At 47.3% G+C, this 26,496-nt stretch overlaps 1 protein-coding gene across 2 annotated transcripts; it reads left to right on the top strand.

Annotated features, from left to right (window-relative positions):
- Positions 1 to 15,088: 15,088 nt before the first annotated feature.
- On the top strand, positions 15,089 to 23,912 carry LOC136578997 (another transcription unit protein-like). 2 transcript variants are annotated; one of them, XM_066579239.1, is made up of 3 exons: positions 15,089 to 15,824; positions 22,001 to 22,540; positions 23,675 to 23,912. In XM_066579239.1, the coding sequence occupies exons 1-3, from the start codon at positions 15,179 to 15,181 to the stop codon at positions 23,728 to 23,730; spliced, it is 1,242 nt and encodes a 413-aa protein (XP_066435336.1). In that variant the 5' UTR covers positions 15,089 to 15,178; the 3' UTR covers positions 23,731 to 23,912. The 2 variants fall into 2 exon arrangements, with proteins under 2 accessions (XP_066435336.1, XP_066435335.1); XM_066579238.1 differs by lacking the exon at positions 23,675 to 23,912 and having other exon boundaries at positions 22,001 to 23,664.
- Positions 23,913 to 26,496: the final 2,584 nt, after the last annotated feature.

The following is a 26,496-nucleotide window of genomic DNA, read 5'->3' as shown; positions in this document are numbered from 1 at the left end:
TGTTTTCTTTTATTTTATTCACAGTGGCGGATTGGACAGTATGGGTGGTGGGCCACTCCTATGTATACTGGGTGGAAAAAAGAGCCAGAAATAGGCCCATTGGCGTGAATTTAGGCCTTAATGTTCAAGTGCGTTGGCATGGTATTAGAGGCTTACAATGGCCCAGGCTGCTTCAGGAGGTTTTAAAAATCAGCAGCTGGAAGAATGATAGAGTGATCTTAGTTATTCACGCTGGAGGAAATGACATTGGCAAGATAAAGGTAGCTGAGTTGATTGCATTGATGAAAGCGGACACTTTTCGGTTCAAGCAATTCTTTAGGAGGGTCATAATTGTTTGGTCGGACATCGTGGCCAGAAGAATTTGGAGAGTGGCAAGAGATAACGAAGCCATAGAACGAGTACGGAGGACCGTTAATTTTAGGATGTCCAAACATGTGCAAGCTTTAGGTGGGATAGCCATACGCCACTGGGAGCTGGAGAGAAGAGAGCGCGGGATGATGCGAGGTGACGGAGTGCATCTTAGTGACATAGGGCTAGATACCTTTTTGTCTAGGTTGCAGGATGGGGTAGAGTCAGCTCTTTTGCTGGCATGTGGGGGGCGGAGTGCAGCATAGTAATATGCTGCATCCTTCGTGGCGGAATTTGAGGACTTCCATGCCAGCAAGGAATGGAAGGGCTTTTCAGGCCGAGAGGGGCCTTCTTACGCCTCAGTTATACGGAAACCGTTTAGAATCGGACATTTTTGTATTTTGGCATGGAAGGAGAGAAATAGAGGATTAACGTTTTGAAAAGTTTATACAGTTAAATAAAGGCTGTGGCCTACCCACAATAAGCCAGCATATAATCGTATGGTGTCTTTGTTTAATGGGGAGCGGGTAATGGGTAAGTTCCCCCCAGTCCAGCCCAACACAGAGGCAGGAGGGCATTCAGAGCACCCCCATGAAGGCAGCAGCCCAGCAGGCAGAAGAACCTGCCCAGGAACAGGAGAGACAGGGGCTCAACTGCAGAGGGCACCCCAGCCAAGAAGCCCCAGAGCGCCCACAACAGTCAGCACTTACAAGGGGCAAGGTAAGGGGAGCAACTACTACCCCCTCCATCCTCAAAGCAGCCCCAAACTCAGTCGGTTCAAGGGGTATGGAGCACAGCATACCTGCAAGTAATGCTCTCTTAATGGCAGCCAGTGTCACCCAAAACCCCCAAGACCCACCGGCAGATGACACGCAGACCCTAAAGGCTCTCTGGAAAATGATGTGTGAGCTCCCCACTAAACTTGACCTAGAAACGCAGTTGAGACGTATTGAAGAGAAACAAGAATCAGCCATATCAGAGGTGAAGCTCTCAGTACAAGAACTTACGGAACGGGTCAACACCCTAGAACAGACGACAGCCGCCCCGAGTATGGGCTTTCATCATCTTGCTGAAACAGTGGAAAAGCAGCAAAGACAGATCAGAGATCTAACCCTACATCTGGATGATGTAGAAAATAGAGGACGCCGCAACAATTTAAAATTGAGAGGCCTCCCGGAAGACATCCCGCCAGAAGCACTATACGACTGCGTCACGACAATCTTCAATAAACTCCTACACAGGCCGGAAGACAGGGCAATAGAGCTCGACAGAGTCCACCGCCTGCTTGGGGGGAGAGCGCGAAACTCGAATTTTCCCAGAGACGTCATCTGCAGGGTACACTTCTACCGACAAAAAGAGGAGAGATTACGCATGGCATGGGAACAAGGCTCGGTTAGATTCAGGGGAAACGAGATCACCATATTACCAGATGCATCCAGATTAACTTTAAACAGCCAGAGACTGATTCATCCCCTACTAGAGGCAGCGCGTAGAGCGGACGCAACCTACAAGTGGGGACATCCCTTCCACCTGATCCTGCGCAAAAGAGGCCGCCTATACACGGTCAAAACACCAGCTGACTTGGAAGGGGCGTTCGCCTTCCTGGAAGAGCCTCCAGTACCTATCCCAGATTGGACACTACCTATAGACCCCCCAGCAACACCCAACTAAGGAGGCAGTCCTCACTACGCCCAGGAAACGAAAAACACAACCTGAAAGTCGTTATCAGCTACACCAAAGAACAAAAGCGGCCCTCAATACGAAAACCCTAGGAAAAGGAACTTTAACATGGTTAACCCGTAATGGTACGCAGGACCCTGCTATACCTTGGAGCGGGCGTAAAGAAAGAAATCTCAGCAAAATCCACCCTCATAGCCTCCACAGGACACAAAACAGCCCTACAGAAGAAGCCCTCATCATCTTGAACTTCTCCGCCCGCAAACTAATGGACATTCTGTTTAAACCGTCGGTGGCCTACAGACATGGTCAGACAAGCTGCGGCAGAGCAGCTAACACCCAAAACAGAACGAACTACTCAACCTCCGTCCGCGCTCGTCTGTGAAGACCACATCCCGGGACAAATCACAGAGAGTGGAGCAGCGGCCTTTCTCTCCGCCCAGAGCCTTTCTTCGTACCCCTAAATAGGGCTCCGGAGACCTCGGCTCAGCCTCTCTTTGGGCAGGGGCCCAGGTCTTCGGATAAACATAAAGTATAGAGTGTTTTTAATATTTCGTTTCCCCCTGTCTGTCAAACCTTTCGTCTACTGCCCACCCCCTCTATCCTTCCCCTTTGCTCCTCCCCCCCCACCTACCCAGGTTTCTAACCACAAGCTGCTAATATCCGTAACTAATTCTCAAGGTTTCCACGTAAGTGACCATGTCTACAGATCACACTAACCTCTCGATCATTTCTATTAATGCGCAGGGGCTCAACATCCCTGAAAAGAGGTCCTCCATCCTCCATCTCCTCTGGAAGAAAAGGGCAAAGGTAGCCTTTATACAAGAAACTCGCTTCCGCACAGACGCCGTCCCGAGGTTTGGGAACGCGAGATTCCCGAAAGCGTATCATAGCACAAACGCAGAGGCCAAAACGAGGGGAGTGTCAGTCCTAATCTCCAACACCATCCCGTGGGAGCATGGGGAGATCCGGGAGGAAGATATCTATACATCAAAGGTAAGCTCGCAAACACACAAGTCACACTGGCGTCTTTGTATCTCCCCAACTCCAACCAGGCGACCTTTTTGGAAAGGGCCCTGGAGGACCTGAGCGAATTCAAGGAGGGCACCCTGATACTAGGGGGGATTTCAACATGCCACTAGACCCACAGGTAGACACGTCAAAAGGAAACAGCTCTCTCCCGACATCCACACACCGCAGGTTCAAAAAGATCTTATATAAACACCAGCTGATAGACGCCTGGAGGATTCTGCACCCGACCACTAAAGATTATACCTTCTACTCCTCGCCACATAACGGATACTCCAGAATTGATTTTTTTCTAATACACCACTCCTCCATGGCACAGCTCATATCGGCGGAAATAGACAGCATCACACTGTCAGACCATGCCCTAATCACTCTCACATTATCACTCCCCACGATGCATAAAAGAGAGTGGACCTGGAGATTAAACGAATCGTTGCTCAAAGACCCGACTGCGATAGAGAAATTAAGCCTAACCCTACAAAATTACTTTGAACAGAACAACACCCCAGAAGTAAACCCTCTGACGGTGTGGGAAGCACACAAGTGCGTAATACGGGGAGCCCTTATTAGCTTAGGGGCCCATATCAAAAAACAGAGAGGAGTGCAGCTCCAAGAGCTTCTAAAACGCATACAAAATCTAGAAGTGGCTCATAAAGCCTCATTAGACCAGACACAGGCCACGGAACTAGCACAACTGAGGGATAAAATACGCAAAATAAGTCTAGACCAGGCGAAGATGAACCTTGTAAAATGTAGAAGACACTTCTTTGAATTTGGCAATAAACCTAGCCGGACGCTAGCACAGGCATTACACAACGCCAGAGAGAGAACATACGTCCCACAAATCACAAACTCCAAAGGGAAGACTTTGCACATACCTAAACAGATCTCGGAAGCATTCAAGGAATTTTACCAAACGCTATACAACCTCCCCACCCCCCAAGCAGAACAGGACAGAGAACTTCGCAAAAAATGTATACGGGAGTACATCCAGCAAGCAAAATTAGGTAAATTCACACAAGAAGCCATAGAAGCAATGGACACCCCAATAACGCAGAACGAATTATCCAAAGTCTTATCAGAAGCCCCCTCCGGAAAAGCACCAGGTCCAGACGGTCTAACCCTACCGTATTACAAAAAATTCATGGGAATCCTATCTCCCCACTTCTTAAGGGCATATAACTCGCTGACACTTGGACATGATATGCCCAGAGACTCCTTGAGGGCCCACATAACCGTGATCCCAAAGGAGGGGAAAGACCCGGCACAATGTCAGAGCTATAGGTCCATATCCCTCTTAAATGTAGATCTAAAAATGTTCTCCAAAATATTTGCAAACCGAATACCCCCATACTTACAGCAACTGATACACAAAGACCAAGTGGGCTTTGTTACACAGAGAGAAGCCAGGGATAACACCATAAAAGCCGTAAATTTGTTCCACTACGCAGAAAAATTATCTATCCCAATGTGCTTACTGTCAACGGATGCAGAAAAAGCATTCGATAGGGTGGACTGGGATTTCTTATTTGCCACCCTTTCACAAATCGGAACGGGACCCCACATGACACAATGGCTAGCGAGCTTATACTCAAACCCAACAGCAGAGATTAAAGTAAATGGTCAGCTCTCGACCCCCTTCCCCATCACAAACAGGACAAGACAGGGCTGTCCACTATCGCCATTGATCTTCATCATTTGCCTAAAACCCCTCCTAAATCACGTCCGGTCCAACCAAGACATAGGGGGACTAGTCCTTAAAGACACAGACTATAAAATTGCAGCCTACGCGGATGATCTACTATTCTTTGTCACTAAACCACGAATATCCTTACCCAACCTAGTAGCAGAAATTGACAGACAAAACTGTCAAATTTTAAGATTAATTACCAGAAGTCCGCGGTGATGAATATATCACTCCCACAGACCCTCCCAGAAGAGCTCAAAGACTCATTCTCGTTCCCCTGGAGGAAGGACAAAATCCTTTACCTAGGGATTTACCTTACGCCCAAAGTGACAGAGCTGTTCCCCGCAAACCACCCTAGTCTAATAAACAAGGTCCGCCTAGACCTAAATTCATGGACAAAGGGACTCTTCTCGTGGTTTGGGAGGGGGGCCATATTCAAGATGAACATCTTGCCGAGAGTGCTATACCTATTCCAGGCCTTACCGATACACATACCCAGGCAATTCTTCCAGCAACTATCCTCCCTCATGTCTAAATTTATCTGGGCATCTAAACCAACCCGAGTATCCCGTAACACCCTGACGAGAACAAAGGAGAGGGGGATGGGTCTACCGAACTTCCCCAGATACTATCAGGCGGTCCACCTAGCACGTATAATAGACTGGCACAGACACAGGGAAACCAAACAGTGGGTTGAACTAGAACAGAAGGCAACACCGGTACCTCTGGTAGTACTCCCTTGGATTAAAAACCAGGCCACAACAGAGCTAACAAATCACCCAACCATCGGCCCCACACTGACAAGTCTAACAAAGATCACGGAGGAAGCGGGAGTATCCCCTAGACCCTCCCCCATGTACCCGATACTAGGCAACCCGGATTTCCCACCGGGCAATGAGAGTAAAACATACCAAGAAAGGCTCACGAGAGGGAAATTCAGGGCGAGCCACTTCCTCAGAGAGGGACAGTGGTGGACAAGTGGGGACCCGGGAGAAGAGACGGACCAAACCAGGCTTACATTCTGGCAAAATATCCAGTTAAGGCATTTCCTCCGATCCCTCCCCCACCCAAATCTATACTCACGCCCCAAGACACAATTCGAGATCGCATGTAGTGAAGAAGGCCCCTCCAGACACACACTGTCAAGGATGTACAACATCATTACCACACAAGAGGAGAACTCGCCCCCAAGATAAATACAGCAATGGGAAAAAGACCTTAACACAACATTTACCCCAGAGGAAAGGGAGAGAATATTTACACTGACGCACACAACCTCCATATCAAGTCAGATACAGGAATCGGGATATAAGATCCTATCGCGCTGGTACAGGGTGCCCTCCCACCTACACAAGATGTTCCCATCGGTCTCCCCATTATGCTGGAGATGCGGATCAGAACAGGGGACATTACTACATATCCTCTGGGACTGCCCCAGTGCTGACGAGCTTTTGGTCGGAAGTGTGGACTATCACATCCAAGTTCACTACATACACCCTAAACAAAACCCCAGCTCTCTTCCTCCTGCATCACTGCGACGTACCTATCTCTACATACAAGAAGTCAGTGGTCCGCCATCTGATTAACGCGGCGAGATCCTGCGTCCCCAGACTATGGAGGCAGACTGAACCTCCTAATATAAGGATGTGGTTAAACTCGGTAAACTGGATTATGGAGATGGAGGACCTCACGGCCACACTGAGAGGTACGCCAGACAATTTCAGGAAGACCTGGTATCACTGGATGGAATTCCAGAACACAGATGAGTACACCCAACTTTGAGATCTAACACAGACATAAGTGGTACCCCACCTGTCCCCCCCCCCCCCCCCCTCCCAACCTTTCCGCCCCACCTCCTTCCCTAATAAATGTAAGTTCACCCTTAGAAGTTATATACAGCGCAGTTTAGTAGAAAACCAACAGTTTCGACAGCTCCGGCTCAGGAAAACCAAGACTATCAAGAACATCAAACAAGAATCAGAACCCTGACTGGTTTGAGTTTTACAAGTTATTACAGTAATATTTGCCAAAAGTTACCTAAATATTTTTGTATCCAGAAGGATTTACCTGACAGATTGTTTTTTGTATGGTAACCAAAATGAAAATGTTAAAGAATATATAAAAAAAAAGTGTACCCCAAAATGGTACCAATAAAAACTACAGCTCGTCTCACAAAAAATAAGCCCTCACAGAGCTCCGTCCATGGAAAAATAAAAGTTATAGCACTTTGAATGCAGTGAGTTTAGAAAAAAATAATTTCCAAAAAAATGGTTTTTATTGTGGAAAAACCACAAAAAAATATAACAATTTTGGTAGCGTTGTAACCGTACCGACCCACAGAAAAAAATGTAGTGTCATTTATGCTGCATAATTAACGCTTTAAAAAAAAAAAAAAAAAAAATCTATGGCAGAATTGATGCGTTTTCTCTCCCTACGATCATAAAAAAAACTAAACGTTTTACATATAGTGTATGTACCCAAAAATGGTACCAATAAAAACTACAGCTGGCCACGCAAAAAACAAGCCCTTATACGGCCGTGGCGACGGAAAAATAGAAAAGGTTATGGCTTTTGAAAAATGGAGATGAAAAAATGCCAAAAATCGTTTGGTCATCAACGCCAAAATAGGCCATGTCATTAAGGGGTTAAGGGCCTATATTTCAGAAACGTGCATCAAGCACCCAATCTTCAAAACTGCACCCCTCAAAGGATTCAAAATGGTATTTTGGAATTTATTAACCCTTTAGATCAGTGGTTCTTAACCTTGTTGCAGGTGCTGTACCCAGAAAGTTTCATATATGTATTCACTGAACCTTTGTAATTGGAAAAATAAAATGAATTTTTATTCAAATTCGAAACCCCGGTATATTGAGGTAGCAGAGGGGTGTGGCCAGGGGTGGGGCTTACCAATGTATGATTTTACCTCTGTCATAAAAACTGCAGGGCCGTTTCCAAAAAAATAAGACAGGGAGCAAATTCTGCAGATTTTCTGCTTCCAAAAAAAACTGTCCTATTAACCCTTTCCAATCCAATTTTGAATTCAGGGTTTCCTAAAAGGCTTTCTCTTTCTGCAGTTATACAACAGTGCCATCTGCTGCCTAAAGCCAGTGTGTGCATGCCAGAGAGGCTCCGGCAGGAGTGGCTGGCCATAGACAGTAAGCATATCCTGATGGCTGTCTTCTGACATTGGAGCTGTTCATGCTTCAATCAGAATGTAGGAAGACATCAGACAGTGGATTGGAAAGGGTTAAAATCCATACCATTGGTGCAAACTGGCTAACTTCCCAGCAGTCTGTAGTGGTTCCACCTGACGAGTATCCCCTCACCAGCGGCACCGCACCTGACCAGGCCGGACGGTCACTATGATAATTACTGATTGTAGTGGTTTTTGTGCTCCTCGGCAGTGTGACTCTTGTAGAGGTGGGTTATATTGTCTTCGTGTACTAATTAAGAACATCTCCATTTAGAACGTTTTTGATTGGATTAATTGCCCCGTGGGGTCGTGAATCTTTATTTAATGGGGTTTTCCAGGCAGCACCCGCCGTCAGTGCCAGGATACACTATGGTTGCAGCCGTGATGGTTGGTGCCAGTATTTGCAGGCATAGCTGTCATTAAAATTAGTGGGAGCTGCGCCTGCAATTACAAGCACCGACCACTACAAAGGGGTCGGAGCAGCGGCTTCTGTTCCGACCCCGGTGTATCCCGACGTTGATAGTGGGCGCTGCCTGGAAAACTACCTTATGGTCAAGGATATATATGTTAAATGTGCTGTCAGCAGCGATGTGCGTGGATGTTTCTCCCTAGCTGCTTTATACAATGGCTTTATTTGGGCTGATTTTCCCCTAATGGTTGTGTAAGGGAGGTTTCACATCTGTGTTGAGGATTCCGTTCTAGGAGCAGGAAAATGAAATCCCTGTGGTCAAGCGGCCCGGGCTCTGTCCAGAGGCGGGGCCAACAGCGCCGGACCGACCCTATTGAGTATATTGGGTTCTACCTGCTTTACGCCCAGCTTTTGGATGGTATGTATTAGTGGTCAGGGGTATAGTATGGTAAAATACATTTCTGGGGCTCGGTGTGTATTAGTGGTCAGGGGTATAGTATGGTATAATACATTTCTGGGGCCCGGTGTGTAGTATTGATCAGGGGTATAGTATGGTACAATATATTTCTGGTGCCCAGTGTGTAGTATTGATCAGGGGTATAGTATGGTAAAATACATTTCTGGTGCCCATTGTGTAGTATTGATCAGGGGTATAGTATGGTATAATACATTTCTGGTGCCCGGTGTGTAGTATTGATCAGGGGTATAGTATGGTATAATACATTTCTGGGGCCCATTGTGTAGTATTGATCAGGGGTATAGTATGGTATAATACATTTCTGGGGCCCGGTGTGTATTAGTGGTCAGGGGTATAGTATGGTATAATACATTTCTGGTGCCCAGTGTGTAGTATTGATCAGGCGTATAGTATGGTATAATACATGTCTGGGGCCCGGTGTGTAGTATTGATCAGGCGTATAGTATGGTATAATACATTTCTGGTGCCCAGTGTGTAGTATTGATCTGGGGTATAGTATGGTATAATATATTTCTGGGGCCCGGTGTGTAGTATTGATCAGGGGTATAGTATGGTAAAATACATTTCTGGGGCCCGGTGTGTAGTATTGATCAGGGGTATAGTATGGTATAATACATTTCTGGTGCCCAGTGTGTAGTATTGATCTGGGGTATAGTATGGTATAATACATTTCTGGGGCCCGGTGTGTAGTATTGATCAGGGGTACAGTATGGTATAATACATTTCTGGGGCCCGGTGTGTAGTATTGATCAGGGGTATAGTATGGTATAATATATTTTCAGGGCTCGGTGTTTTGAGTTGCCACCCTTCCATAAATTTACAGACCTTCAGTAGTGCCCGGTAGAGAAAAACTGTCTGTGATTTTTGTGACTTTTTTTCTTTTATGCAGTGCAAATAAGCCGTCTCTGGGCAGAAAAGGAAGGGGGTTGGAAAGAGGGCGAGCGTTTTAGAAGTGGAATCCCCTGTGCCGCCTGCAGGGTCAGCGGGCAGATCAGAAGGGGCACTAGTGGTGGGTATTCTGGCCTCTCTTCGCTCCCAGGCGGCTCTTTATTGCCACTTCTGGCACATTTTGGAATATTTTGACCCATGAGTGACACAGCTGTGTCTCCGTGCCCCTTACATGCATGAACACGTCACTATATATGTATAATGCAGTGTGGATATATCCTACATGTAGTAGAGCGGAGTGTGTCATATGTATATCTGACACGTCTGCTACATGCAGGCTCTATACACACACGGCTCTACTGCATATGTACACATCATGAAGAACATTGTATTATCTGCTCAGACACTGGAGACCGGCACATCAGACATGGCTGCCAGATCCTGATTCCTCCCCATCACATGGCCATCACACAAGGTCCTGAGACTTGGGAGAAGAGTGAGGGGTCCTGCAGCTGCAGTGGAGGAGGGTCCCTGTGTATCAGGGCTGATTACTGCATTCAGTGTCTCAGGAGCTGCGCTCTTCTCTTGGTCTCAGTTTTAGAAGTTGGTTTGTTATGTGCGACGTTTCCAAACCGGACAAAAATGTACTTATGTGGGTGATGTACAGCTTTTTCACATGAAGCAGCATTAAATTGTGGGTGTGGCCTCTAAAAACTGGTGTGGTGTATGTCCTCAAAGATTTTGGACCATTCCTGACTCTTTTTTTATACAGTTGTCAAGAAAAAATTGAAAGGTAAGTTGGCAGCTCTGCTGTGTATATTATAATATATTTTGGAGGCGTAGTGTACATTTATTTTTGGGGCACGATGCATGTTAGAATTTATTTCAGAGGAACCGTGTGCATTATATTATACCGCGCCTCTCAAATATATTATAATACACCCTGAGCCCCAGAAATGTACTCTGTGCCCCTAAAATATACTATACTGCTCCCCTGGAATATATTAAGAGCTTCTGGGACAGTTTACATAACTTCATTATTTCAGAAGTGCAGTGTGCAATGCAATATATTTTGGGGGTACGGCGTTTTGGTTCTGGGGCGCAGTGTAGTGGCATATATTTTGGGGGTACTGCGTTTTGGTTCTTGGTCGCACTGTAGTGGCATATATTTTGGGGGTATGGCGTTTTGGTTCTGGGGCGCAGTGTAGTGGCATATATTTTGGGGTTACGGCGTTTTGGTTCTGGGGCACAGTGTAGTGGAATATATTTTGGGGGGCACGGCGTTTTGGTTCTGGGGCACAGTGCAGTGGAATATATTTTGGGGGGCACGGCGTTTTGGTTCTGGGGCACAGTGTAGTGGAATATAGCCTGGCGACACAGATTATAATAATTTCGAGGTGACAGTATAGTACGTCACCCGGGAGTCGCTCAGTGTCATTGTGTATTCTGTGTCTGACTGCATCACATCAGTTTGTGGAACTACAACTCTCAGCATGCCCTCGCTGTTCTATAGGTCCTACTGGGATCTGTAGTTCCACAGGTAAAGGCTTTGTGCTGCTGGGAGTATTTGGGGCCTCTTGGTATTGGTGGCACTACTAGGGAGGTATTTTCACTGCACTGTGGGGTCTGGTGCTGCAGGGGGCGTTGTGCGATGCGGGGTATCTAGGGTAATTTGGACACCGCAGGGTGGTATTTGGCCCTGTGTGATACTAGTTAGCTGGTGAAGCCAGAGTGGGAACCTCTTGAGGAGCCCTGATGTATTGCATCTACCCAGCAGATAACAGTAATATTATCTCACAGCGACCCGCTGCTCTTCTGCAATGTGGCTGGGGGCGATATTGTATGCGGGCTGGGAGTGATGTGCCCCGGGGTCCCCCAGTCCGCCCCTCATTGGGGTACATTTCACACGGGGTGTCAATACTCCAAATGTTTTGTGCAGCATTTACTATACAAGCCCGGTGGATGATACTGTAATAAATCTACATCGGGGGATTCATGAGTATATCTAAAGGAAAAACTATCTCCGTTGCCCCCGGCAACCAATCACAGCGCAGCTTTCATCTTGTATTCTGTGCTAGTAAAGTGATTGGTTGCCGGGGGCAACGGAGACAGTGTTTCTTCTAGGCAGTTTCATAAATCTGCGCCATAGTGTTGAAGAAATCCCTGCAGGATATGTAATATCCGTCATCTGATAACTGTTTGCTGCAGATCTCACGTTTTACAACAGAAGGGTGAAATCAGCGGCAAACGCCAAAGTTCAAGACAAAATCCACAACATGAAAGTCCGACTTAAATGACGGATTCTGTAAACTCTTTTTACGTGAATTGATCTCTTACGATTTCAGATGATCCTCTGGCTGGTGATCCCTGGGGCTCAGGCGTTGTGGCCAGCAATAGCACTCCCTCTGGCTGGTGGTCCCTGAGGCTTTGGTGTTGTGGCCAGCAATGGCACTCCCTCTGGCTGGTGGTCCCTGAGGCTTTGGTGTTGTGGCCGGCAGTGGCGCTCCCTCTGGCTGGTGGTCTCTGAGGCTCAGTCGTTGTAGCCAGCAGTGGTGCTCCCTCTAGCTGGTCGTCCCTGAGGCTTTGGCGTTGTGGCTGGCAGTGGCGCTTCCTCTGGCTGGCGCCTCTTGTTTCTTCATCTGCCGGTGGCGCCATATCTAGTCCTCTTCTAGCTTCTCTGGCCGTTACCGCCAAAATCCAACCCAGTTAGGTTTACTTCTTGTCAATGTCCCCAGCAGTTGTCATCTAGCTTCAAGATGGCGTCTGAGTCACCAACTGTCATTATGTCCTATAAGCATTATGATGTCAGGCTCCTCCCACTGTAGGCTCCACCCACCCCAGGCTCCACCCACTTCAGCCCTGCGCTGTTCAGAGGCCTATCACTATTATGTCTTGCCCCACAAGCACTGAATAAAAGGGCCCATATCAGCCCCCTTCCGATAGTCATGAAAGGGCCCATATCAGCGCCCTTCCGATAGTCATGAAAGGGCCCATATCAGCGCCCTTCCGATAGTCATGAAGGGGCCCATATCAGCGCCCTTCCGATAGTCATGAAGGGGCTCATATCAGCCCCCTTCCGTTAGTAATGAAAGGGCCCATATCAGCCCCCTTCCGATAGTAATGAAAGGGCCCATATCAGCCCCCTTCCGATAGTCATGAAAGGGCCCATATCAGCCCCCTTCCGATAGTCATGAAAGGGCCCATATCAGCCCCCTTCCGTTAGTAATGAAAGGGCCCATATCAGCCCCCTTTCGTTAGTAATGAAAGGGCCCATATCAGCCCCCTTCCGATAGTAATGAAAGGGCCCATATCAGCCCCCTTCCGATAGTAATGAAAGGGCCCATGTCAGCCCTCTTCCGATAGTAATGAAAGGGCCCACATCAGCCCCCTTCCAATAGTAATGAAAGGGCCCATATTAGCCCCCTTCCGATAGTAATGAAAGGGCCCATATCAGCCCCCTTCCGATAGTCATGAAAGGGCCCATATCAGCCCCCTTCCGTTAGTAATGAAAGGGCCCATATCAGCCCCCTTTCGTTACTAATGAAAGGGCCCATATCAGCCCCCTTCCGATAGTCATGAAAGGGCCCATATCAGCCCCCTTCCGATAGTCATGAAAGGGCCCATATCAGCCCCCTTCCGTTAGTAATGAAAGGGCCCATATCAGCCCCCTTTCGTTAGTAATGAAAGGGCCCATATCAGCCCCCTTCCGATAGTAATGAAAGGGCCCATATCAGCCCCCTTCCGATAGTAATGAAAGGGCCCATATCAGCCCCCTTCCGATAGTAATGAAAGGGCCCACATCAGCCCCCTTCCGATGGTAGTAATCCGCAGACTCTTGGCAGTCCGGCTCTCACAGGGTCTTGCCGTAGTTTCTGTATATGTTCAGTAACCATCATCGGCTGAAGTCGTACAACACAGTTTGATTTCGGCCTCTGGGCTCCTTCAGACTGGTGATCACTATTTTGCCACAGTAAATTCGCCTTTTTTTTCTGCAACTTTTGAGCGCCTGCACTGCTCTTTCTAGATAAAACATTGCTGCCTTTTGCGCGTTTTTCTCAGTAGTACTTTTTAATGTTAAAAATGCATCGCACAAATCGCAAGTCTGTGCTATGTGATGTGATAAAAAGGAGCTCCAGGGGAAACATGGGAGATTTTAAAAAACGTAGAACGATGGGGCACGCTGTGATTTTTTTTTTTTTCTTAATTTTTCTTCATGCAAAATCGTATGAGTGAAAAAAAAATTAAAATCTTGGGTTTTGTAATTCTGTGCTTGTATGCGCTCGCACATTGCGCAAAAGTTGCACGATTTTCTCAGAAGTGTGAAGGCACCCTTAGGCCAAGTTCACATTTGTGGCCAAAAATCCTCCCCGACATGCGGTCCTGTGTGGTTATCAGCTGATAGCTGATGGCCGCAGGATTTAGCAGGGAAACTACCATATTGTGCCGCCATTGAGGCTGTTTTTCAGGTAAACAGCAGTTTGGCCACAAAACCCCGCGGTTAATAATAATTTGGATTCCGCACTGAACAGCCGGTCCGGCAGGTTTTGGCTGCCATGTGAATTTTTTGGCTATGCGGCAAAATCCGACTTTCCAACGTAAATGTCATTGAGATGCGACAACCAGCATGCAGCTGCAGTTATCTGTGTAATATCCAGAAGGGCAAGATGGCGCTCCTGCTGTTCCTGCTACAGCCAAGTATGCAGAATGTATTTGTTTTCTGTGTTGATACACAATATGGTGTTATTGTACTCGCAGGTATATGTATATTTGTATTACTTCTAGACAAACACCACAACATAGTTTAATAAGTAACATTCACCATAGGCCATAGGTGTGTTTTTATTTATTTTTTTGGCGATCCCACACAGTAAATACATTTAGAAGTCATTTTTTAGCATGCCGTAAAATGTATAATGAAACGGCAAATGACTGGGAGGGAGATGGGAGTTAGAGGGTTAATAGTGAGAACAGATTTAGGGGGTGGAGTCAAGACAGGAAGTGGAGGGGGGAGGAAGCAGAGGAAGAAGCAGGTCAGAAGAGGCAGCACACATGTGGAGACGGAGGGAGCGGGACAAGACGCCAGAAAGACTGAGAGAAAGAAAAATCCGAAAGTAAAGTTAGCAAAGAAAAGGCAGAAGAGAGAAGTCCAGGAGAAAAGCAGAGCCAGCAGAACTAAGAAGGAAAGAGCAGCAGGCAGCATAGAGGGGGAGAGCAGGGGGAAGAGGTTACAGGAGCAGGCAGAGGGGGGCCGGCAGAGGGGGGAAGAGGTTACAGGAGCAGGCAGAGGGGGGAAGGCAGAGGGGGGAAGAGGTTACAGGAGCAGGCAGAGGGGGGAAGAGGTTACAGGAGCAGGCAGACGGGGGCCGTCAGAGGGGGGAAGAGGTTACAGGAGCAGGCAGAGGGGGGCCGTCAGAGGGGGGAAGGAAGCCTTTTAGCCCAGAGCGCAGCAGAGCCAGCAGCATCAGCAGCATGGGGTGCAGCATAGAGGGTAGCATAAGAGACAGGGAAAGCTTAATAGAAGAAACTGGGGCATCTAGTATCCAGAGGCTGGCAGGCAGCGCGCGCCCACGCCAGCTACCGCCTGCGGGATCCAGCACTCAGCGCAGTTGCTTTATTAATCCCCGTTACCTCGGCGCCCTAGCCGGGCACGAGCGCACGCAGTCCCAAACGTCAGGTCAACGTCGCGCCAGCAGACGGCAAGGTCAGGGCGCTAGGCGCAGGCAGCGCGAGAGAGCCAGGCTCAAGCAGCGCGGTAGCAGGCAGCCTACAGGTCTAGAGCAGGAGTGGACAGGGTACAGCAGCAGCGTTAGGGAGCGCGTGTCAGCTAGAGGCGGCAGGAGCAGCAGTCCGGAGGAGTCACAGCAGTCGGTAAGCCACCACATAAGGTTGGCTCCGCAACTGTCATGCCACGATAGGGATATAATACGCCGCAGGAGGCACATTTATTCACCGGAGAGGTCAGATCGGGACTACCCTGGAACGTCGCAAGCAGGAAGGGCGCAAGAGGCTCCGAGCGAGGTCAGACGGCAGCCTTCGCCCAGACAAGATATGCGACGACGCAAAGGAATCACAGCGAGGACCACACCCTTGGCATCGCCGGAGGTCGGTCGAGCTGGTGAGTCGGTTTTTGTGGATGCTTGGAAAAATGTTATGGATCCCGCTAAGGCGGTTGAGACGGGAGATTTGGTCACAGTCTTGAAATCGCTGTTGAACAAAGTTGATCCCAAAGAAGGGCTTTCAGTGTCCTGCTTTCCAGCGGGTTCGGTCCCGCCTGCGAGTAATTGTGGTATTGGTTCAACAGCGAATGCGGGAAGTGATCCGGCGGAAGTCTTAAAATATGCCGATTCGCTTTTCTGTGGTGTTGCCCCTTTAGGGGTAGGTTTGTCAGAGGATCTGGTGGATAAAATTAAAAAAGGTATTTATGTGGATATTTGGTCCCTGTTGTCAGTGGACCATGTAATGGTTGATAAGGAACGCGTTTCGGAACGCGGACCTGTTAAAAAAGCTAAGATCGCCAAAACATTTGGCAATTGGTTACAAGCATACTTGGTGTTGTCTCACGTGTGTCAACATCAGCCCGCTAAGGGCCCGGAGATGATGGTGTACTTGAACACCATTTTTAGTGCGTACAAGCTGCACAGAGGGTCAGCCTGGTGGAGATATGATGAGGACTTTAGGCGTCGGGTTTTAGGAATGGAGCACATAAGCTGGGCATCTAAGGCCGCAGATGTGTGGATCCAGCTCATATTAGCGCAGCGCCCGGTAAGGCCGTCCTTTCCAGGGGGCGCCGCCGGCGGTCTCCCAGCGACCAAATGGATCTTGTTGGCTCTACAATGAAGGTCATTGTAGATTCTGCGCCACCTGCAAGTTTTGGCACGAGTGCTCGATTTGCGGAGGGCAACATGCAGCGATTCGCTGCTTCCAAAAACAAAAATCTGCCGCGGTGGGTAGTGCCAGTGGAGCAACGAACCCCGGTGAGAAGTCATTACCTGGATCTGTGGTTCGCAATGTACCACAAGAAACAGGAAGCAAAAATTCATAAGTGCAGTTTTTCTGAAGGTTTTGTCATTCCGTTTTCGTACCAGCCTGCATCCATGTTTTGCCCTAATTTAAAATCAGCGACGGATAACATCAAACTGGTGTGGGAAAAACTACTCAAGGAAGTCGAGCTGGGCCGCATGGCAGGCCTGTTTGAGGAGCCACCTTTTGCGAATTTACGGGTTTCCCCGCTGGGGCTTGTACCCAAGAAAGAACCCGGCAAATTCCGCCTGATACACCACCTATGTTTTCCGCAAGGTTTGTCAGTTAATGATGGTATATCAAAGGAGCAAGTGACGGTAGCCTACACAACGTTTGACTGGGCGGTTCAGTATTAGTAAGGCGGGCAGATACGCACAGTTGGCGAAGGCTGACATTGAGTCAGCGTTTTGGCTACTGCCAGTTCATCCAGACTGTTTCCATTTGCTCGGACGCAGGGTGGATAACCGTTTTTTCATCGACATGTATTTACCGATGGGATGCTCCATATCCTGCTATTTCTTCGAGCTATTCAGCTCTTTTTTAGAATGGATGCTCAAATTTGAGACAGGCATCCTATCGGTTATACACTATTTGGATGGATTTTTGTTCATCGGTTCACAAGCGTCTGGCGACTGCGGTTTGTTATTGAGCACGTTCCAGAAGCTTATGCATCGCGCGGGGGTACCACTATCAGAGGAAAAAACTCTGGGCCCGGTCACCTGCTTGACGTTCCTTGGCATAGAAATACATTCAGTGGCAATGGTTTTCAGGCTTCCGGAGGAAAAAGTTGACAAGTTGCGCCGGTCGTTAAATGATGTGTCGGGTTGCAAGAAGGCCACGTTGCATCAGGTGCAAGTGTTATTGGGTTTATTAAATTTCGCTTGTAAAGTTATCCCAATGGGACGAGCCTTTGCCAGAAGGCTATCCCTTGCAATGGCAGGGGTGCGAGAACCCCACCACTTTGTGCGCGTGACGAGAGGCATGAAAGCAGATTTACATATATGGAAAATTTTCTTACAATCTTTCAACGGGCAAGTAATGTGCCCGAAGGAGGAGCTGGCAAGCTCTGACCTTAGTGTATTCGTGGATGCGGCGGGCTCCGGCGGTTTCGGGGTCATCTTCAAAAATTACTGGTGCAGAGAGCAATGGCCAAAGGAGTGGCATAAAAATCGGTGGACAAAGAACATTACGTTATTAGAGTTTTTTCCAGTAGTGGTTGCTTTGGAGTTCCGAAATGCAAGATTGTAAGTTAGGTTTCTGGTCGGATAACGTGGCAGTGGTACAAACGATTAATAAACAGTCTTCGGGTTCACCACAGGTATTGGCTCTGTTGAGACACGTAGTACTTGGATGTCTGCAAAAGAATATTCACTTGAGAGCTAGACATGTTCCAGGACATTGCAATGGCGCGGCTGATGCACTCTCTCGTTTACAGATGGAGTTGTTGAGGGAGCGGCACTCAAAAGCGGATACCGAAGGAGCACGCTGCCCTCCTTTCTTATGGAGTCTGACAGAAGAGCGTTGCTGAAGCTGGTGCAAGCATCAGTGGCAGTCGCTACTTGGAAAGGCTACAATGCAATCTGGTCGACGTGGTTAACGTTTTTAGGAAATCGGGTGGTAGGAGGTGACGGAACACGGTCAGCCACGCTGGATATGCTAGCGTGCCTACGCTCCAAGCGGGCATCAGTGGGGGTAGCAAAAAAGCACCTGTCGGGGGTAGCGTTCTTATTGAAGCTACACTGCATGATGGACATTACGAAAGATTTTGTCTTTCGGCAGATCATTCGCGGATGGAGGAAGGACAGAGCGAGAGTAGACAAAAGGCGACCCATTACTTTTGCGCTATTGACCAAGTTATTAGAAGAGTTAGCGTTTATATGTACAGATAGCGCGGAAACGTTATTGTTCTGAACCGCTTTTTCGTTAGCATTTTTCGCAGCATTGCGCATCGGCGAATTAGTTTCAGCCAGCACAAATAAGCCTGGAGGCTTACTATCCAACGACGAGGTTTTCACAGGCGACGGTTTGCGAGTGCGCATCAGACAATCTAAAACCGATATTTACGGACGAGTAGAATGGCTCGCGATCAGCAGACTGGGGTCAAGATGGTGCCCAGTAGATTTGGTACGTCAATATGTTGAGACCCAGGCCCCCACGGGCCAGTTTTTGGCGCATGCGTCGGGACTTCCATTAACACGTTTTCAATTCACGATGGTTTTGTGGTCGGTGTTGCGTAAAGCGGGTTTGGACCCGGTCGAATTCGGCACTCATTCTTTCAGAATAGCTGCAACGACCATGGCAGAAGCACATGGTATGAACGAAACCGAGTTAAAACGTTTAGGTAGATGGAAGTCGCAGGTATGCAAATCTTATGTTAGACCGGATTTAATTGCAGTTTAGGCCACAAGGCCTGAGTTATCGGTTTTCAATTCGGTTATATGACAGGCGGTTACAGGTAGAGTTCTCTTGTTGTTGTTGTTTCATTACAGCCTTAGAACCTAGGACGGTATGGATAATCGGCCACTCATTCGTTTATTGGGCAGAAAAAAGGGCAGCTGTACGGCTGTTGGGAAGAAATCTGGGTTTGGCCGGAACAGAAGTGAATTGGCTCGGAATACGAGGGCTACAATGGCCCAGGATGCTACAATTCGTACTACAAGTCAGCAGGTGGACCCCCCGAAGGGTTATTCTGGTTGTACATGCCGGGGGGAATGACCTAGGCAACATAAAAATGGGCGATTTGCTCGTATTAATGAAGCAGGATATGCTAAGATTCCGTGACTGTTTTCAGGATGCCATATTGGTATGGACGGACATGGTTGCGATACGTTGGAGAGGGGCAAGAAACCTCAAGATATCCAAGTTCGTGAGGGCAATGGGAGGCATCGTCGTTTCTCATTGGAAGTTAGAAGCTAGTGAAAGAGGGGCATTGAGGGAAGATGGTGTCCATCTCAATAACGTTGGAATGGACACGTTTCTTTCAGGTCTGCAGGACGGGGTAGAGTTGGTGTTAGTTAAGGGTTGGTGGGGTGGGGCGTAAGGTGCCATAGACAGTATGGCACCTACCGCGTGGCCGGGAGCTTCCCATGCTGGCTACGGAAAAGGAAGGTTTGCAAGCCCACGGATATTTGAACTTACGAACGTCCTTGGGACTGTCACAGTTAAAGGGGTTGTCCCGCGAAAGCAAGTGGGGGTATACACTTCTGTATGGCCATATTAATGCACTTTGTAATGTACATTGTGCATTAATTATGAGCCATACAGAAGTTATTCACTTACCTGCTCCGTTGCTGGCGTCCCCGTCTCCATGGTGCCGTCTAATCTTCAGCGTCTAATCGCCCGATTAGACGCGCTTGCGCAGTCCTGTCTTCTGAATGGGGCCGCTCGTGCCAGAGAGCGGCTCCTCGTACCTCCGCCCCGTCACGTGTGCCGATTCCAGCCAATCAGGAGGCTGGAATCGGCAATGGACCGCACAGAAGACCTGCGGTCCACCGAGGGTGAAGATCCCGGCGGCCATCTTCACAAGGTAAGTAAGAAGTCACCGGAGCGTGGGGATTCGGGTAAGTACTACCCGGTTTGTTTGTTTTTTATCCCTGCATCGGGTTTGTCTCGCGCAGAACAGGGGGGCTATTGAAAAACAAAAACAAAAACGTTTCGGCGCGGGACAACCCCTTTAAGGATCAGCAGATGAAGGCATGGGAAAAAGGTTGTGTTGGTTAAATAAAGTTATTTTAATATCATATGTTAAAGTTCAGTAAAGCTGTGGCCTACCCCACGTTTACAGCAAGAAGTTTGTGGTGGGTGGTTGTTTATAAAATAAGTGAGCACTCGGTTTCAGCTATGTCCCCAGTCTCACATGACCCATCTTAGGGGGAGGACTCTGGGAAGTTTGGGACAGACTGAAACTTTTGATTGTTATAACTAGTTTCATTTTTAGATTGGTAGATCATCTGTAAATGGTAGATTAGTTCCACTTGTTAGATATCTTAATCCAACTTCTCCCGCCTTGCTTTTTCTCTTTCGTAGTGCTTTGGTGTTGTGCTGTGTTGAGGTGGAATTGGAATTAGCACTTGACACTGATTTGGTTTCCAGGATGTCTCATAGCAGCACTTGTGAAATCTGCCCGGCATCTTTTATTGCTCTTCAGGGCAATTGCTCGAGAATTGTTAGAAGGCTAAAAGCCCCTCGTTCGTGTCAAGTGATCAGAGCCAGTCTGAAGCATAGGAGCCGATTTATGAAACCTGTCCAAAAGAAAACCAGTCTCTTGCCCATAGCAACCAATCAGAGTCCAGCTTTAATTTTTCAAGAGCACTATGAGAAATTAAAGCTGTGCTGTGATTGGTTGTTTTGGGCAACAATGACACTTATGAGACTTCTGGAAACATACTTGCTGGTAAGGGTGTATTAGCACTGCATTTGCGGTGTACAGTATATTGCAGGTATACATTGGAAGAACAGTTGTCTTTAGTTACCCATGTTAAAAAAAAAAAAAAAAATTGCATACCGCCCAATATTTTTTACGGTATGCGTCTGGGCAGAGTAGCGCAGTTGGCCACATTATTCTATCTAACAGACTTGTCCGTAGCTGCCCAGTTTGGTACCGCTCCCATTGAATTTATCTGCTTCCAACGCTGATCTTGAGCAGGTGACCCCTGCCAAATCAATTATTGATTACCTTTTCTGAGGATAGGTCATCAATACTAAAAGTCCCGGAAGGCACCTGCTTCTAGTGATCTTTAACATATGGGCTGATATAATGTAAACCTCTGCGCCTTTCAGACTCCTTCCCTTACTTCAAGTAGTTACATAAAACTATTTGAATGGAAATAGGTTTCGGGCCGGCTGCACACAGGCAGGTTGGATTCCACATGCGGAGGCCCGTAGCAGAATCCGCCCCTCCCCGGCCGCTGTTCGCGCATGCCTTTATTTTCTTGTTCTTTTCTGTACTGTGGATGGTCCGCACGGCTCGCCGTCGGCCATGCGCAGTACAGATTTCCATGCGGAATTCACAGGAAAATGGAGTATGCTGCTTTTTTTTTTTTTTTCCATCCGTGAGCAGAAAATGCAGTTGGTTTCCGCTCTTGTGCATCACTTTTGTATAGCCTACTATGGGCGGTATTTGCTACGGAATGCGGAGGCGGACACCCGCTCCAGATTTGGTAATTCAAATCCGCTCGTGTCCAGATTTCCTTTTTATTGTACAAAGTTTAGTAAATGAGGAACGTTTGCAAACCCAAATTTATTGTTTCTAACAACGATCATTTATTTTAGAATTTCGGAGCGGAAAAAAGAGACCTCACAAGGAGTGTGACGATCCTCCCACCGTGCGTTCCTCGTCTTCTTCCTACACGAATGTCATGGAATCCCACCAGCAGAGCTCATCTGGAGGGTCTTCACGTTCCTCTTCTATTGCAGCCACTTACACAAATGTTAACAATCCCAAAGAAAGATCCTATGTTCCCGAGATGTTTGGGGGAGAGATCCGTACGGTAACGGATACGCCTCATATCTCGCAGAATAGTTTAAAGGACAAGACTTCAAAAATTCAGGAAAAGGACTCGCTAAAAGGCACTTGTACAGCAGAAACTTCTGAAGTAGGTGCTGTGGAAAATCCTGCCAATCCTGGACCATCGTCCTCGGATGGCAACTGCTTCTCTGAAGCTTGTTCTGAGAGGCCTTCATCCAGCCATACACAAGGAAAAACCTCTAAAACCCTAAGTCCGGACATACTTCATCTCCTCAAAGGGAAAGATGCAAATACTGTGACAAATATCCTGCGGACACTTTCTCCCTTTTATCCTGCTCTTCAAGGTAAGTGTAAGAAACACAACCCACACTGCACAGCATCAGATGAAACCCAGGGAACCAACCAGATGGCAGTAGATTTGTATATAGTTGTGCCAATCAGATGGCAGTAGGTATGTGTATATAGCGCCCACCTCGTGGCCGTGTAATATGTAGGCACATCTCTAGAGTGTATAAAAGTGGTTGGCTGCATTTCTCATGACCACTGGTATATGCAAAGAGAAAGTTCTATAAAATGGCGCAGTCCTTGGCACAGGATGCTTCTACACTAGCCGATAGTTAGCCAAGTAATGGCACAAAAGGCAGTACTATCAGTGATTGACATCCCTGTATATACAGTGCTTCACAGATAGCTGTCAATCACTGATAGGACTGGCCATCGGACTATGCTGGGACCAGTGGATGTGTGAGGCCACACAAGGGGTCCGGGCTCAGGACGTCACCGACAGACCATCATTAGAGAAGAGCATCTGATTGTCCGACAAGCACAAGCAGCTCCAAATGTTTCATTGTCCAAAGAGAAAAACTAACGGCGGCACAGCTGAGTACTAGAGTCTCCATGTCCCCCATATCCAATCTTGTATCCAAGCTAGAGGCAGTACAACAGGGTACTAGAGCCTCTGTCATCCAGTATCACATCTCGTATCCAAGGTACAGATGGTACAGCAGGGTACTAGAGCCTCAATGCCCGCCTATATTACATCTTGTATCCAAGCTAGAGGTGGGATAACAGGGTACTAGAGCCTCCATGCCCATCTGTATCACATCTTGTATCCAAGCTAGAGGTGGGACAACAGGGTACTAGAGCCTCCATGCCCATCTGTATAACATCTTGTATCCAAGCTAGAGGTGGTACAACAGGGTACTAGAGCCTCCGTGCCCACCTGTATAACATCTTGTATCCAAGCTAGAGGTGGGACAACAGGGTACTAGAACCTCCCTACAAGGGGTCAGTTCTCCACAATAAATGATCCTTTTGGTCAGATATTGTAATCAATTACATCAGCGTTAAAATCCCAAAGAGAAAATTTCATTAGATTCCGACAACTTCTCCCGGGTGCCTGAGTGTATATTATTAATACAGTATACTTGTGGTGTTTTTTGTTTTTTTTTGTCATAGTTTTTTTTCTCTTATTACAGAAGTAAACCTTGAGATTCTTGCCCAGGTCCTTGTTAACACTGGAGCGCTCGACTAAGGTTCCACAATATCAACTAATGAAATGTTGCAGAAAAGATCTAGTTCCAATTTCTTCATCTTGAGTTACCAAGTGTAGCTGGCAATGTTCGGTCTGTTTGGTTTCCTAGATTCAGTGGATTGCTTTCATTATAATGAAGTTTTCCAAATTCAGTTTCCTAATAAACTCTCTTGAAAACCCAACTTGGAGAATTGTGTTTTGTTTGCAGTTATTCACAATATATGTTTAGTTGCTGCTATAGTGTTATATCTAGTCTGTACAATCTGAAGCAATTAGTGTATAGACTATTGTCAGGATATTTGATTGCTGGTCTGATTGTATCCTAAACTAACACCTAGTGCAGATTAAAGGTGGAACAACCTCTTCTGATGCTTCAAGGCGGGTGTTTTAGAATGTGCCCTACCCCCCCTCGGTCCCTAAAATTACCTGCAAAAGTTGTAAGTAAAGGCCCATTTACACGCAAAGACAATCTTTGAAAGATTGATAGTTTTAGTGATCATTTTGCATAAAGTGCTAATGGACACTTTATGTGTAAAAGGGCCTATAGGAGCGGTTTGCAGATTCCAGCTTGTGCTTTGTTCTCGCATGGGCTGTCAGCAGAATACAATGTAATCTCCGACTCATGCAGAATGCAGTGTGCTGTCCCTGTTATCTCTCTTCGGCTGAACGATGGATTTTAAGCTCTCCTTAAAATCCTCTTTTAAGCTCTCCTTAAAATCCTCATTTAACCGAAGAGTGAACGATGGCAGCATTTACACTCAACGATTAAAGGGGTTGTCTCGCGGCAGCAAGTGGGGTTAGACACTTCTGTATGGCCATATTAATGCACTTTGTAATATACATCGTGCATTAAATATAAGCCATACAGAAGTTATTCACTTACCTGCTCCGTTGCTGGCGTCCCCGTCTCAATGGATCCGTCTAATTCTGATGTCGTCTTGCTTTTTTAGACGCGCTTGCGCTGTGCGGTCTTCTCCCCTTCTGCTCGGTCCAGGCACGAGCGGCGTTCTGGCTCCGCCCCCTTCTACGCATCATTGCGTAGCTCCGCTCCATCACGTGTGCCGATTCCAGCCAATCAGGAGGCTGGAATCTGCAATGGACCGCACAGAGCCCACGGTGCACCATGGGAAAGGACCCGCGGTGCATCGTGGGTGAAGATCCCGGCGGCCATCTTGCTGAAGGAAGAAGAAGGAAGATGTCGCAGAGCAGGGATTCGGGTAAGTAATACGTTTTTTTTTTTTTTTTTTTTTTTTTTACACATCCCTTGTGGTTCTGCGCCGAACGGGGGGGCCTATGGAAAAAAAACAAAACCGTTTTGGCGCAAGACAACCCCTTTAACACTCATATGCCATAGTTTGAAGGACTTTTGAGTGATAATTGTTGCGTGTAAATGGGCTTAATATGTATTGTAGGATGAAAAAAGACATCAGTCCATTCAACTCAGCCTTTTGTCAAACACTCAACAAGAAATTTACCAGGTGGTATTAGCTGCATAAAGTGGAATATTGGCTAAACAAAGCTCATTCTAGGCGAGTTTGACAGATTTGGTCTAGGACTAGAAACTTTTCAGGTGGTATTTAGCCAAAATGAAATAGAATTCCTGCTGAACCAACCGGATTCTGGAGGAAGGTTCAAGAGTTGTTAGATTCTGTCTATGACTCAACGCGTTTCACCAAGCCGGTACTTGGGTCCTCAGGAGCCCAATAAGCTTTGAAAGTGATGTAGATTGTCACTCCGTAAATGTCTCATTCATTCACAATAGTTACTGTGGGTATGCACACCATTAGGGCACCTTCACCCTGGTGATCACGATACCACCGTAAGAAAAATCGCAGTTTTACTCATGAGATGTCTGAGCGGCAGTGATGCGTTTTCTTGCAATAAACAACAGGAGTGTCTAATGTTAAAAACACAACCTGCACTAAACAAGATCAATGAGAAAAGAAAAAGCAAGATATGCATTATAGCAAATAGGTACATGAGGCGAGCCGTGACACCAAGCAGCGAAGTAGAAGGTGTCTGTTGCATCCATGTGGCACTAGAACACCACGGGCACAGAGCGGCATTCACACAGAACCACAAAAGGACACCGTATAATGCTGGTTAAAACTACACCACACCAGCCATGAGAAGATGGAAGTAACTTGCCCCTTACTAGTACCCCCTGCCTAAATGTGGAGTTAGCGTCCTGAAAAGGATGCCCCAATGGTCTCCTCCTAGGACCTGGCTATGCCTATTAAAATACATGGAGGGAAACACTTAAGTGCTGCTTTACGTTCCTCTCGCTGTGTTTACCTGTAAGAAGACAACTTTCACCAATAATAGAGGCTCCAATCACCAACTGAACTGAATAAACAGCAATGGACAAGGGGAGGGGTAGGAATATAAAGCCCTCGCCTGCTGAAAGGTAGCACAGAGAAGGCACCAACCCTCTCTCAAAGGAGAACTCTCAGAATACCAGCATGCAGATGACGTGCTGCCTAATAGCAGCCCCCGCACAACGTATGTCAATCAATCACCTGCAGAGTGACATGCCACGACACTATCATGACCGACAAGCTGCGACCGTGTCTAAACGTGGCGACGAGTGCCGATTAACGAGACTGGAGCTTATTTTACCTGGTCTTCTCACAGATCAATTCACACAGTATGGAGGCCGAAGGATTGTTCATGCGATCGTTAGTCCCACATGCTGTTTCATCACGACCAGCAGCACATCTCCTGTTTACATGGCAATGTGCTGCCGACCATGATTTTTATGCCACA

This window comes from Eleutherodactylus coqui, chromosome 9, assembly GCF_035609145.1.
Source record: "Eleutherodactylus coqui strain aEleCoq1 chromosome 9, aEleCoq1.hap1, whole genome shotgun sequence".
In the NCBI taxonomy this organism is placed as follows: domain Eukaryota; kingdom Metazoa; phylum Chordata; class Amphibia; order Anura; family Eleutherodactylidae; genus Eleutherodactylus; species Eleutherodactylus coqui.
Note: the sequence above shows the minus strand (reverse complement) of the source record. Positions and strands in the feature narration are given on the sequence as shown.